This window comes from Esox lucius, chromosome 2 (assembly GCF_011004845.1).
Source record: "Esox lucius isolate fEsoLuc1 chromosome 2, fEsoLuc1.pri, whole genome shotgun sequence".
NCBI classification, from domain to species: domain Eukaryota; kingdom Metazoa; phylum Chordata; class Actinopteri; order Esociformes; family Esocidae; genus Esox; species Esox lucius.
Genome location: NC_047570.1, coordinates 29,158,837 through 29,172,400, shown reverse-complemented (window position 1 = coordinate 29,172,400; position 13,564 = coordinate 29,158,837). Strand labels below are relative to the sequence as shown.

General features: G+C 40.8%; 1 protein-coding gene across 3 annotated transcripts in view; it reads right to left on the bottom strand.

The window, feature by feature from the left end:
• The window catches only part of LOC109614600 (ADAMTS-like protein 3), a 141,592-nt gene that overhangs the window by 111,977 nt on the left and 16,051 nt on the right, over nt 1–13,564 (bottom strand). For all 3 annotated transcript variants that reach the window (XR_004576869.1, XM_020055993.3, XM_010877102.2), the window contains exon 3: nt 12,360–12,464. Coding sequence is in view for 2 of the 3 variants with exons in the window: in XM_020055993.3 (XP_019911552.2) it covers nt 12,360–12,464 (105 nt within the window). In the remaining variant the exon portion in view is untranslated. The remainder of the gene's footprint in view (nt 1–12,359; nt 12,465–13,564) is intronic.

Genomic DNA, 13,564 nt, shown 5'->3' with positions numbered 1-13,564 from the left:
CTATTTCCACACAGACACACATATATAGTACACACAGCTTAAGTGTTCTATACACAGACGTAATTGCACACACACACACACACACCTTGTATGTTAGTTAGGATATATTGGAGGCCTTAATTTTTTAACTCTGATCACTCGACTGCAACGCTCGGCAGAAATGAAAGTACATTCTGTTAACTTCTCATTCCAGGGTCGTTCATCACAACAGGCAGTTATTCTAACATTTACAGTAACTGTGTGTGTGTGTGTATGTGTGTGTGTGTGTGTGTGAATTAAACATTATTTTAAGGGTCTAAGTGGTTTTGGTTGAAAGGGCCTGTGTTTGGGATATGAGGAGGGAGTAGAGAATATGGATTGGACCTGCAGAGAACAAAGGAGTCTGTATTTTCACACACAAACACAGCATTCTCATGTTTTCCCGATCAGTACACCACACAGATCCATTGTCTCCTGCTTACTGAGAAATGCTACTTTTAGTGTATTAAACAGCTTCTGCTTCTATCCCTCAAAAAACTCTGCTCTGATCTTTCTCCACCTAGATATATTGTACTAACACTGTACTAACACTAACAATGTGTACATCAACTATGAATCCATGCATTTAAATGCTGGTTTCTCCTCATAAACGGCTGCTGGTATGGGGGAAGGCAAGGTTAAGGAAAGGTTGTGAGAAGGTTGACGTTAGGAAGGAGGGGCTGGGTATAGGAATCAGGATGACTGCTTTATTAGGGGGATGGAAAGGTTAGAAAAAGGTTAGCAGTGGGATAAGAGAAGGATATATGGGACTTACCCTTTTTGCAGTAGAGGCAGAAGCCTTATAACTCTATGCCACTTCTGATCTGTGGTACTAAACTGTTTTCCAAATGGTTGGCCAGGACAGTAGGTCTGGTCTAAGAAACTTGATTGTGTTTATTTAGCTCAGTCACAGACATAGCAAAGACATTTGGAAGCCAAAGTCACTGTTATTACAGGTATTTAGCTTTAAGGCCATTACAAGCATCACAACTAATAGCATTTCAACTGTTCATGTGTTTTAAAAAGGCAATCATTAATTCAAAGCAAATGTCAACTAGAGTTGCAAACATAATCATTAGCTTAACATTTCAACTTATATACAATACTGACATTTCAACCACACGATCATGTCAATATCATAACTATTTTTGAACCTAGACAAAAACGTATTGTTTAAAATATGTTAATTTTGTACCTGTGAAACAACATCAGATCTTTAACGTTATATTTATTGCCATGTACACATGTTATGTACAGGGCAGCACCTCCTACTTAGGAGTTGATGAATACAGCTAGCCATTTTGTCTCCCATTCTGGATCTTAATCAATGCCATCCCTGTTTAGCTTTGATAACTGACTACTACTGCTAATGTGAGAATTATTATTGAAAGTAGTCTTTATGCTTGAATTGAATCAATATTGCTCTCAAAGTAATTTCAGTGTGTAGGTTTAACAAAGCCATGTCAAATATGACAAATTATATTATGTACCTCAGATGTATATAGCATTTAAGAAGTTGTAAGAAGCTTGTATTTGAAATCAACCCAGGGTAAAAGTACAAATTACAATACAAAAACATAGAGTGTGAAGCCTTGGTTGATTTAGAATGCGGCAAAAAGCTTGTTATTAACAAAACCCTTATATTGCCAAGAATGAAAATAGAAATTAGCACACTAAGGCATGATATGCCTACAAAAAATACTGAGCTGTCATAGTCATTTGAGGATATAATGAAATGCAAGCACTGTCTTTTTTTGTACCTTAAAGATAGTGTGGAAGAGGTATACATCAAAAAGGACAAACCACAGGATAACGACGATTTGCGTGCACACAAAATTATTGGGAATTATCCAACTTGTGTACGCAACCCATAAACATTCTTCCGTTGATAAATCAGACCCATACTATACTTCTGCGTCTCCGCCCAAAGAACGTCTGCAATTACCCATATAAGGTATCCAAATTATCCCTATTGACTATGTAATTTCAGTCGATACTCAAAGCAAGATGGAGACCGGTCAGAAAAATAAATTTCACATAATGTGAACTTCAAATAATATTATCTGATATAGAATCTAAAAACAAATCATTTTTCGAAATGTGTCAAGAACCCCAACAAGCAGTCATGTACAGTATCTCACAAAAGTGAGTACACCCCTCACATTTTTGTAAATATTTGATTATATCTTTTCATGTGACAACACTGAAGAAATTACAATTTGCTATAATCTAAAGTAGAGTGTACAGCTTGTATAACAGTGTAAATTTGCTGTCCCCTCAAAATAACTCAACACACAGCCATTAATGTGTAAACCGCTGGCAACAAAAGTGAGTACACCCCTAAGTGAAAATGTCCAAATTGGGCCCAAAGTGCTGCACTCCTAACCTGTGTCCAAACTACAGGAGATGGGCAAAGTGTGACAGATATTTGTCCCATTGACTAGCAAATTGCTGGCATAATTAGTGAGATCTGAGTGGAAAAGTCCTAGATGGGTTGCAAAAAACGATCATTAGGCTAATCATAACAGTTCAACTTCACATTCAAGAAATGCAGTGGCATACCAGAGTGGGGTTGCGGGGCTCTGCAGTTACAAATTGTAAGCCAACCTGTGTGATAACACTCATTCAAAAACACAAAGAACCCCTAGGTCGTTAAAGTAAGCATCTTTAAATAAATCGGCATATTGTAGTGTATGGTAAAATATGCAATGTTGAATGTGTTGCTTAACACACAAACACATGGGGCTATTGTTCGTTTTGTTTTCAAATGGTATGGATAAGCCCACTGAAAGGGCTATGTTTTACAACCTACAGTATTAGTTCTAATAGTTTTAGGTTCAGCTAGCTTACAGGTGGTAGGGTTTTGACGCTTGCTAAATCCGTAGCCTATAAGCCTACAATGTTGCAGGAAACAGTTTGTGCATTTCTGTAGGCTATTCATATTTCAAGAAAATAAGACGTTTCAGTTGACATTCCTCTACCAGCTTTTCCGAAATAGTATGGTATTTCTTCAACTCAACCGGTAGGCTGTGCATATGCATGGGTTTAAATTTGCCTAGAGATACACACAATTTCCCGTCAAGTTCAACATTGAAAAATGCCAACTTTTGCGTCAAAACTGGCGTACCCATGATTTACGCACACATTTGTGCATACGCATGACTGATACATGAAGCCCCTGGTTCAGAATGGAGAGGGAGGATGAGTGGAAGACAGCCATAAACACAGCCAGTGGCCACTAGAAATAACTGGCGATACCGTTTGGAAAGACCAAGAGCCCCTGCTGTGTTCCAGGCTCCGTTCAGTGATGGGCTCCAGGACAGTGCTTGTGTTTGTTTAGCTTGACTACATTCTGATCTCCCGCTTCGCCCAGGGGTACCTCATTCATGTCCGGCAGGGCCTCCACTGCCTCCTCGAGAACCAGCTGTCTTTAAAGGTGGAAAAATGTGAGTGCCACATTCCACAATATTGTTCCTGGGCAAGGTCAGCACTGCCGGGAGCGTCCAGTTGGACACTGACTAAGTATGACCTGGAATGGAATGGCCACAGCCTACAGCAGCACACTGGCATCTCCCCTCATCACATTCACCTCCATTAAGGTCCGGTTCATCTGGTTTTACGTGGACATGAAACAGCTCTTCACCTCAGCTACCATTCTGATCCCCCCAGACCCCTCCAGCCATTGAGTGGTGGAAGTCAATGCCTCAGACGTGGGACTGGGGGAATGCTCCAACCGTGACCAGAAGCCACATTGTGCCTTCCTCTCTAACTGGTTCAACCCTCTGGAGAGGAATTATGACATCAGGAACAGGGCGTTACTTACCTTCAAGATGGCATTGGAAGAATGGGGGCACTGGTTGGAGGGGGACCAACCATAGAAATGTAAGAGTCGCACTTCCAGTCAAGCTATTTGTGCCCTGCTTTTCACCTGTCATACTGGCCCGGTTCCAAGAACACCAAACCCAACACCCTCTCTCGCCTTTTCAGTCTAGCTGCGACCACCTAGGATACGGGACCAATTCTCCCGTCTCCCGCTTTGTGCCTTCCCTTATATGGGGGATCAGATCCGGGAGGTCACCCAACCAGTTGTCTGTTTATCCCAGACCTGGTCCTTCTGGAGTGGGGCCATTTACCTAACCTGACCTAACAGACTCTTGCCTTCATCCACAGATTCTGGTGGCCAACTGTGGGGGTAGATGTCCCCTCCTTCATCTCTACCTGCACGGTTGTGTGTGCAGAAAGGACCCCGCTGTGGGCCCCCCTCTGGCCTCCTCCGGCACCTGCCCATACCCTGCCCGTCTTGGTCCTACATCGCCTTGGACTTCGTCACCAGTCTCCATCCGTCCAAATGTAAGGCTACTATCCTGACCATGGTATCTTGAGTTTCCAAAGCCACCCATTTCTTCCCTTTCCCCAAGCTACCCTCAGCCAAGGACACAGGACAGCGCGTGGTGCTGCACATCTTCCAGCTCCATGGCCTCCCCACCAACATGTTTTCGGATCGAGGTCCCCAATTCACTTCCCAGTTTGCCGATATCGTCATACCTGGAAAAAGGCCTGTACCTCCCTACTCTGGAGAGCGTCCGGGTCTCAACAACGGGAGGAGCACCACCAGAACCCGGGTCCTCGCTACACCCCTGGGCAGAGGATCTAGCTGTCCACCCAGGATATGCCTCTCTGGGTGGAGTCCAGGAAACTGTCACCCCAGTTCATCAGCCCCTTTCCCGCCTCCTGTGTCATTAGCTCCTCAGCCTCAGGGTTCTCCTCTGCCTCAGGGTTCCCCCCCATCTTTGTCTCCCAGGTCAACGGCCTTCTGGCTTCACTTCACTCTGGCTTCACTTCACTTGGGCTTCACTTCACTCTGGCTTCACTTCACTCTGGCTTCAATTCACTCTGGCTTCACTTCACTCTGGCTTCACTGCACGGCGTCTCCTTAGGGTCCGGCCTCGTGGCTGTGGTTTTCAGTACCTGGCTGACTGAGAGTGGTACATCCCTGAGGATTGTTGTTGGGACCCTGCCAAGGACATCTTGGACCGGCTCCTTGTCGAGGATTTCCATCGCCGCCACCATGGTCAACCTGGTTTGGCTTAGCCTGTTACCGATGCTTAGTAAACTCTTGGAAATATTTTTTTGTCGACCAAAAACAACAGAATTTCATGGACAACAAATTTACAATAAACTTTCACCTCTCTATGGAGAACAGGACCTGCTCAGACATAACCATACAAAAAGTGATGTCATGGATATTTTTTTACATTATTGTGCATTATGTGGTGGTTTCTTGGAAATGCATAAATGTACAACATTTTGTGCATTTTGTGTTTAGTGAGACATTATTTGTGTGAAAATGCAAAAATTCTGATTGTACAAAAGTTTATATTGATTGTAAATTGAATTGATTATAAAACTGAGTTGGTTCAGACCTGACACAAATCACTAAGAAATTGACCATGAAAAGATTGTATTACTGCCTGTATTTTGTCACTTGCGATTTCTTGGATTGAGAGTTCCATATCCTATAAAACACAGAGCGTCTTTTTTGATTGTAGTGTAAGGAAAATCCAGTTGAATGGGGAGTAACACAGGGAACAATACTCTGCCTTTTATTGTTTTCAGTTTTTCATTTAACCTTACACAAACTTTTGATAAAGGCAAAGAACTAAAAAAATATTACAAATGGTTGTTGACCTTCCCAAACGAATAACTATTGAAAGATGTCTTTATTCCAAATTTAGAGAGCTAAAATACCACGTTGTACAATTATGGCCATAATTAAGAAGGTCAAAACCAGTGGAAGAGTGATAATCATGCCGGGTAGGGGACAAAAGTATGTCTTTGCACAATTAGAGGCCATCTTCATGTAAATACATTACTGGGAAGGGCTGCCAGAAAAAGCTTTAGGTAACAGTAACGAATAAATGTACACCTCTTGAGTTTGATAAAACAACATTGACACATGAATTGGAACCAGCAAAAGAAAGGATTTGGCATCAAAGAAAACAAGTGTATACAGAAAGAAACATCATATTTACTGTAAAATGACATTTGGGATCTTTCATGTGTGTCATTCGGTTGTTTTGCTTACACCCGTGGCTTTAAATGTGGCTTTAAAACCTTAAATGTTTAAAGTTGGTTACTTCCTTGGAATCATTCCTGATATAAAATATATTCCACATTCAATACAGCTCATCACCTAGGTAGTTTATTTTATACATCTTTTTTGCCCAACATTATCAATAACTTTGACGGTGAAGGAATATTAATAATTTCTGATAGGAGGGATTTCTTACTGGACCTCAGGAAGAGTAGGTGCATCATGGGAAAGGCCTAGTGGAGGTCCAACTAAAGACAAATAGTAAAATAGGGGACTAAGGCTCCTATTTGTATGGAGATCTTCACAATGAATATAATAATATGGGCAGAATCTCAAAAAGTGTTGATCACGAACACTGAACTTTCAAAATAAACGTAAATGAATCCACACATTATGCAGTGATAAAACAACATCATTGTATAAATACAATACATTTGACATTGTGGTCCCATATGCACTTAGTTAATAGTTGATACCACAGTTGCAATATTAGGAATGCAACGGACTGTGGATCATTTCTTTGAGCAAGTAAACCAAGGTTAAAGTCTCATTGACCAACATCTCAACCAAAACATGACCCACATTCTCTAGATGAGGTGTGACTGGTAGAGTAGTTGTCCTTATCAACTCCATGTACTACAACCGGTCACAGTCAACGGAGGTGTCCGGGGCAAGCACAGCAAACTGCTAGACAATACAAAATATCTAATAGGGGAAGGCTTGGGAGTTTTGGTTTCCCAAATGGCACCTACTTCTCCACGGGCCCAAGTTTAAAGGAGGGCACTTCATTTAGGGCACAGGGTGCATTTTATTTTCAGACACCTCGGTGTGGGCTGAGTGTACAGTCTAGGCCTACAACAAAAGAAACAGGCAGGGGAAGAGCGACTGAAAGCAAACGTGTGTTTGTGTGTCTGTGTGTGAGGCGGAGTGAGTGTATAGCTCTGCTAGGAATTCCTCCGGATCCAGTCCTCTGAAAAGCTAGAACATACAACATTGTCTCAGTGAGAGATGGGAAAGAGCGAGAGAGAACAAATAGAAAGACAGGGGAGAGATTGAGAGAAAGGAGAAAGAGGGAGAAAGAGAGGAGAGAGATGGACAAGGGAGCAATTGAGGGAGAGGAGAAAGGAGAACGAAAGGGAAAGAGAGACAGGGGATTGGAGATGGCTGAACACAACAGTCAGTTTCATATAAAGCTTTACAGTTCTACAGAGATCCCTAAAAATAGAAATACCAGGCCTTCTTGGACCCCCCTTCCTGCCAACGAGGACTCATTTTGACCCATAAATCTAACGGTCTTATAAATATATTTTATATATGGTATTGGAAAAATTATTTGGTTGCGTTTGTGATTAAATGTATCATTAAAATAGATACATTTTCTTTAGTTCACATTACTGTAGCCTGTCTGTGGCCACGTGTTTGTTTATAACACTGATTAACCTTTAGAAAAATTATATTTTGAAAGACCTAATCTCTTCTGTTATACCGCAATTGTCAGTGTTTGGGAAACCTCAGTATCTCTTCTTTCTGATACAATACAGCAATCCAAACGCATTTGCCCAAGTTAATCGCTCTTACAGACAGGACGTGAGTCTTGTGTCGTTGCCTGCTATATAAAACATGCAGACAGTCTGACAGCTGAAATCAGTTACTGTTGTATTTAAATGGACAAATGGGCAGGGAGACACAGAAAAGCCAAAAACACCATACAGAAACGGTATCTCAGAATGTACAACTTGCTGGTTAATATCACCAATTTTCTATTGAGCGATCGGTCCCGCTGGGATCCACTTCTATCAGCTAAAAACCAGAAAAAGCAAGTGGTTCCAGTGTGCATGTGATCACCAACACTGGACCAATGGGGAGTGGAAAAAACTGTCCGATGCTGACAAATGCCAGTTTAGTTCACTCTAGGGGCCTGCACATTGTCCATGCCAGAACCCTGTACAGCATCTTTGGGAGGAGATAGTCAGGGCTCTTCCCTGTATGAATGCCATGAAATTAGCACAAGCTGTGTAGTGGAGGTCCAATCCTGCCCCTAATTAGCATTTGTTTTTTTTGGTAGTTTCTATACTTAGTATGGGTAATTTCAAGCTTAATTTACTGACTTACATATGACAGGGAGTACATCATATTACTAACTGACTTATATATGATAGGGAGTACATCATATTACTAACTGACTTATATATGATGGGGAGTACATCATATTACTAACTGACTTATATATGATGGGGAGTACATCATATTACTAACTAACTTATATTTGATAGGGAGTACATCATATTACTAACTGACTTATATATGATGGGGAGTACATCATATTACTAACTGACTTATGTATGATGGGGAGTACATCATATTACTAACTGACTTATATATGATGGGGAGTACATCATATTACTAACTGACTTATATATGATGGGGAGTACATCATATTACTAACTGACTTATATATGATGGGGAGTACATCATATTACTAACTGACTTATATATGATGGGGAGTACATCATATTACTAACTGACTTATATATGATAGGGAGTACATCATATTACTAACTGACTTATATATGATGGGGAGTACATCATATTACTAACTGACTTATATATGATGGGGAGTACATCATATTACTAACTGACTTATATATGATGGGGAGTACATCATATTACTAACTGACTTATATATGATGGGGAGTACATCATATTACTAACTGACTTATGTATGATGGGGAGTACATCATATTACTAACTGACTTATATATGATGGGGAGTACATCATATTACTAACTGACTTATATATGATAGGGAGTACATCATATTACTAACTGACTTATATATGATGGGGAGTACATCATATTACTAACTGACTTATATATGATGGGGAGTACATCATATTACTAACTGACTTATGTATGATGGGGAGTACATCATATTACTAACTGACTTATGTATGATGGGGAGTACATCATATTACTAACTGACTTATGTATGATGGGGAGCACATCATATTACTAACTGACTTATGTATATGCACTGTGTACTTAAGGTTGTGTTCTCAAAACTGAGGATACATTAGCAAACTACTTCCTATTACTAAGTGTTTTAGTCATTTTGCAAGATATTGCTTTGGAAAAACTCTATTCATTTGAAAAGACAGCTTTTTGGAGTATTCACATTACAGGACATGTTTCAGTAAAACGAGTTTGGCAGCAATGAGCCCCATGTGTGAAAACATCCTCCCAATAAACACACAGTCAGCGCATAAGGCCTGAGCGGGAATTGAACCCACAACCTTGATCTTCCCGCGAGCAACACCACAGCCTCGTGCTCCGACTCAATGAGACACCTGGCTGTGTTCCCAGTGACCAGACACTGTCTGGCCTAGCCACACATTCCTCTGTTGATTCACTTCCTAGCAGCTTCAGTCCACTTACACAGGCAAGCCCAAAACAAGACTCCAACGGACCCACTGTAGTCTGCTATAGTCTCCAGTAGATCTAGATATGTATATCCTTCATGAAAACGCAGCTCAGGACCAGCAGGCTTACTAACACATTCATCTATGCAGAAAACCCCTGAACGATAGTCAAATGAAAATGTACTACTTTTGTACCATGCTCGGCAAAACAACAGGTCAAAGGTTAACCAACAGTGGAAAGCTTACTGTGCTCCCAGCCTTGTTCCAATGGTGTAAATGGTGTAAAAGTAAAAGAAAGAGGTAAGAGGAAAAAATATGAAAAAAAAATAATATCACAATGACTGACATGTAAATGTACACCGTGGTAAAGATTATCCACCTTTTGGTTGTATGTTGCTACAGCTCCATCCTTCTGTGACAAGTCCAAGGAACATCCATAACCATCCACAACCAAATCAAGAGAGTGAGAGTAGAATGTGGACCATCCAATGCTACAACACACTGCAAAAAATATGTCTTATCAAGTATATTTCTCTTATTTTCAGGATAAAAACCCTACCATCCATAAAATAAGGTATATATTTCTTAACAAGCTGGATTATAACGCTTGTTTTTAGAAAATATGCCCTGTAATATGTTGTAAATTGTCTTGTTCCATTGGCAATTTTTTTTGCAGTGCACCAACATGGACTTAACAGTAGTCTTTCAGTAACATGGCAGCATCACAGATGAAAGCAATCGTTATGTAAATTTCAAATAGTTACTCAGAAGTCAAGCTTTCCAGCAAAATGATGGCAAATCAATTAATTTTACGAGCGAATAGATCTGACTGGAATTGAGAAGGCGATAGTAAGGGAAAGACATATATTGAAGAGAATATCATATTTAGAACGAATATGATAGTTTGTCACCGTTGACCAAAATCAAAAAGAGGCCATTTTCTATGTGGTAGACACTCTTTTGAACTGCACACCACTCGACAGGGACACGTGTGTTGGGATACAGAGCAAGAACCAGACTGGGTGAACCTCTGGAGTCATGCTCGTGTCCGCTGAGTGGTGCCCGACCTGGAGCTGACACATTGGTTCCTGCACGGGGAGGCTTTGAAGGGGGTGAATCTGATCAAGAGGAGATCTCTTAAAACTAGGCTGGTCGGAGAGCTTTGCCAGGAGATGGGAGTAGACCATGATTACCTGGTCCAGAACGGTAAGATTAGCGGGTTGTCCAGAGGGCGAGACTGTGGGAAAGGAGGGAGAGGGTTCTGGCCTATCTGGATGTGGAGTACAGAAACCTAGTAGGCCCGTTCACTGAACACAAGTTGGCTAGGCTGACTAACCAGGTGGACATTTTGTGAAAGCTCAGTGAGTCGAACACAAGCCTCCAGGGCAAGGAATCAACAAATTCTGCTTGGCCGAGAAAGCAAGTAGATGTTCTGCTCCAGTTTGGCACCACATACCTGTACGAGACAGGGTTCTCAACAAGTACAGAAACAGCCATAATACCGAGCATGACTTCAAGGTTGACAGTCAGAAACCAAGCCCAGAATAGACCCACTTGTTAAAATATTCAATGAGTCCCACACCTCTCATTAGGACTGTGTGTATGTGCTCATGTGTGTGTGTGTGTATATATGTAGATATATATATATATATATATATATATATATATATACACACATATAAATGTGAGTGTTCTTGGTATGATGTGATCCATCACTTTAAGTGCAGAACGAAAATTATTTGTTTTAATGCCAATAGTTATATATTGATTATTTTCAGTTATCATTTACACAGTAAGATGCCGTCTTCATTGTTACTGTTATTTAAGGTTGATCGATCAACAACTGACAGTTTGTGTATGGTAACACTAGAAACAATGTGTTTTTGCCAATGCTAAAAAGGTTATAGAATCCGTAGTCTTTAACCCCTTTCAGAAAATGTCCTGCTTACCTGAAATTCAAGGACAAATATAACGGCAACTTTAATCAGTCTCTCAAAGTAACACATGAACCAACAGATCCAGCAGTATTTTCTATTGCATTTTGTGCTGCAAAAAAGACAATACAGAATTAATCTAGCGAATCTATTACAAAGTTTTTTAAATCCATCGTTCATACATTCAAAAATGTTTCTATGTATCCTTGGATATAATTTGCCAACATTTGTGAGATTTTCAACAAAAAAAATGTACTCAACATTTTAATCTGATTTATGTGGTTTCTGGTCCAAAAGGCAAAACTGAGAGGAGAAAAAAAAAAGATCTCTTTATTAACTACACAGCCCAGTGCCAGATGGATCACTAGGAGCTTGCTGCTTTATTGAATCAAACTGGAGAAAATGTTCCACATTTGAGAAGATGCAGAGAGAAGAATGAATGTATTGTATGAGGCTCAGCTCAATACCTTCTCACATGCTGTCTGTATATTGGAGAAAAAAGTGGTTTGGGACTTTTTTTTTACTCCTTATAAATAGTTGTTCTTTTGACATGTCATCTGTGTCTCATTTGTTGTCCACACCCCAAAAACACCCTGCATCCCTTTTCGCTCCTCTAACACGCCAATCAAAGCAGACCCCCTCAGAGGTTCAAGTGTGTGTTTTTCACCGGTTTTTCAGCACGGACATGTGTTTGTGTGTGTCTGTGTGTGGTATGTGTTTTTGTGTGCATGTGCGAGTGCAATCGCATGCGAATGTGTCCTTGCTTGGTTTGATTTCATATGCGTGCTTATCCAATCTTTGTGTGCGTGTGTACTTCCATGTGAATGCTTCTGAGCATATATGTATGAATGTGTGTGTGTACATGGGTGTGCATATGGGTGTTGTGAGAGCCAACCTGGTCTTCATATCTGTAGGTAAGGTATTGGTCCTCAGTGGCATCCTCCAGGAAACTGCCCTGAGGTGAGAGAGCAAACTCGGGCAGGAACACAGCACCCTGGGCCTGGCAGAGAGGGAAATACATAGAGAACTGAGAAATTTAAAATCACCTAGAAGAGATCAATGGCAACTTCTGGCACAAATAATGTGGATTCCACTCCACTGCGGTTATTCCTCAGTGTTCGAGTGGGTGTGTGTGTATTTGTGTGTGTTTCTGTGTGTGGGTATGTGTGTATGTATTTGTGTGTGTATGTGTGTGTGTGTGTGTGTGTCTGTGTGTATACATGGCTGAAATGGCTAAGCTAAACCAAATCTAGCACATGGTATTGTTGATGAAATTCAGATCTGCTTCAAAGAAGAACACGTTATCAAAAACATGCTCCCTTATTCCAATGTATTTTTGAAATGGACTGGGCTACGAGTGAAAGACACACAGAGAACGGCTGGCACATATCTGAAAGGGATACGCCCCCTACATTAAAACTATGACCAAATATAACTGTTAAGGATGGGTTACAGGTTCTACCAATAAATGACACTCTGGTACCCTATAAAACATCCTCTGCTCTGTATTTTACATCCTGTCCTAAATTCAATCAAATTGTATTTGTAACTTTTTAAAGAACAGGCATAGACTGATAGTAATATACTTACGTAATGGCCTTTTTATGCAGATATCAAAAAATAAGATGAAATAATAAATTCCCAAAGGGAGACCAATTACAGGGAGGACCAGTCACAGCAAGACAAGTTACAGGGAGGACCAGTTACAGGAAGGACCAGTTACAGGGAGGACCAGTAACAGGAAGGAGCAGTACCAGGTTTGTATTATGTATAAGACCCTCAAAGCGAGCTTGGACATCTTGGCACACAAAGTAGGTGCAGGCTGTAATATTTGAAAGTCTTGACCGTGTAAACCGGCTTGCAGTGCGTGGCCTCCAGAATGTCGGCCACTTATCTAGGCATTGATCTGTTGTCACTTGCTCTGACAGTCCACAATAATCAGGGACTTTTTGTAGATTGTTAATGTGGGGATGTACAGAAAAGTATTTAAAATGTGTGTGTGCGTGTATGTGTGTATGTGTGTGTGCGTGTGTGTGTTTGCTTAAGTGTGCACCAACCACACCACAGCTGCACATGCACGCAACCTAAGAGTACACTGCC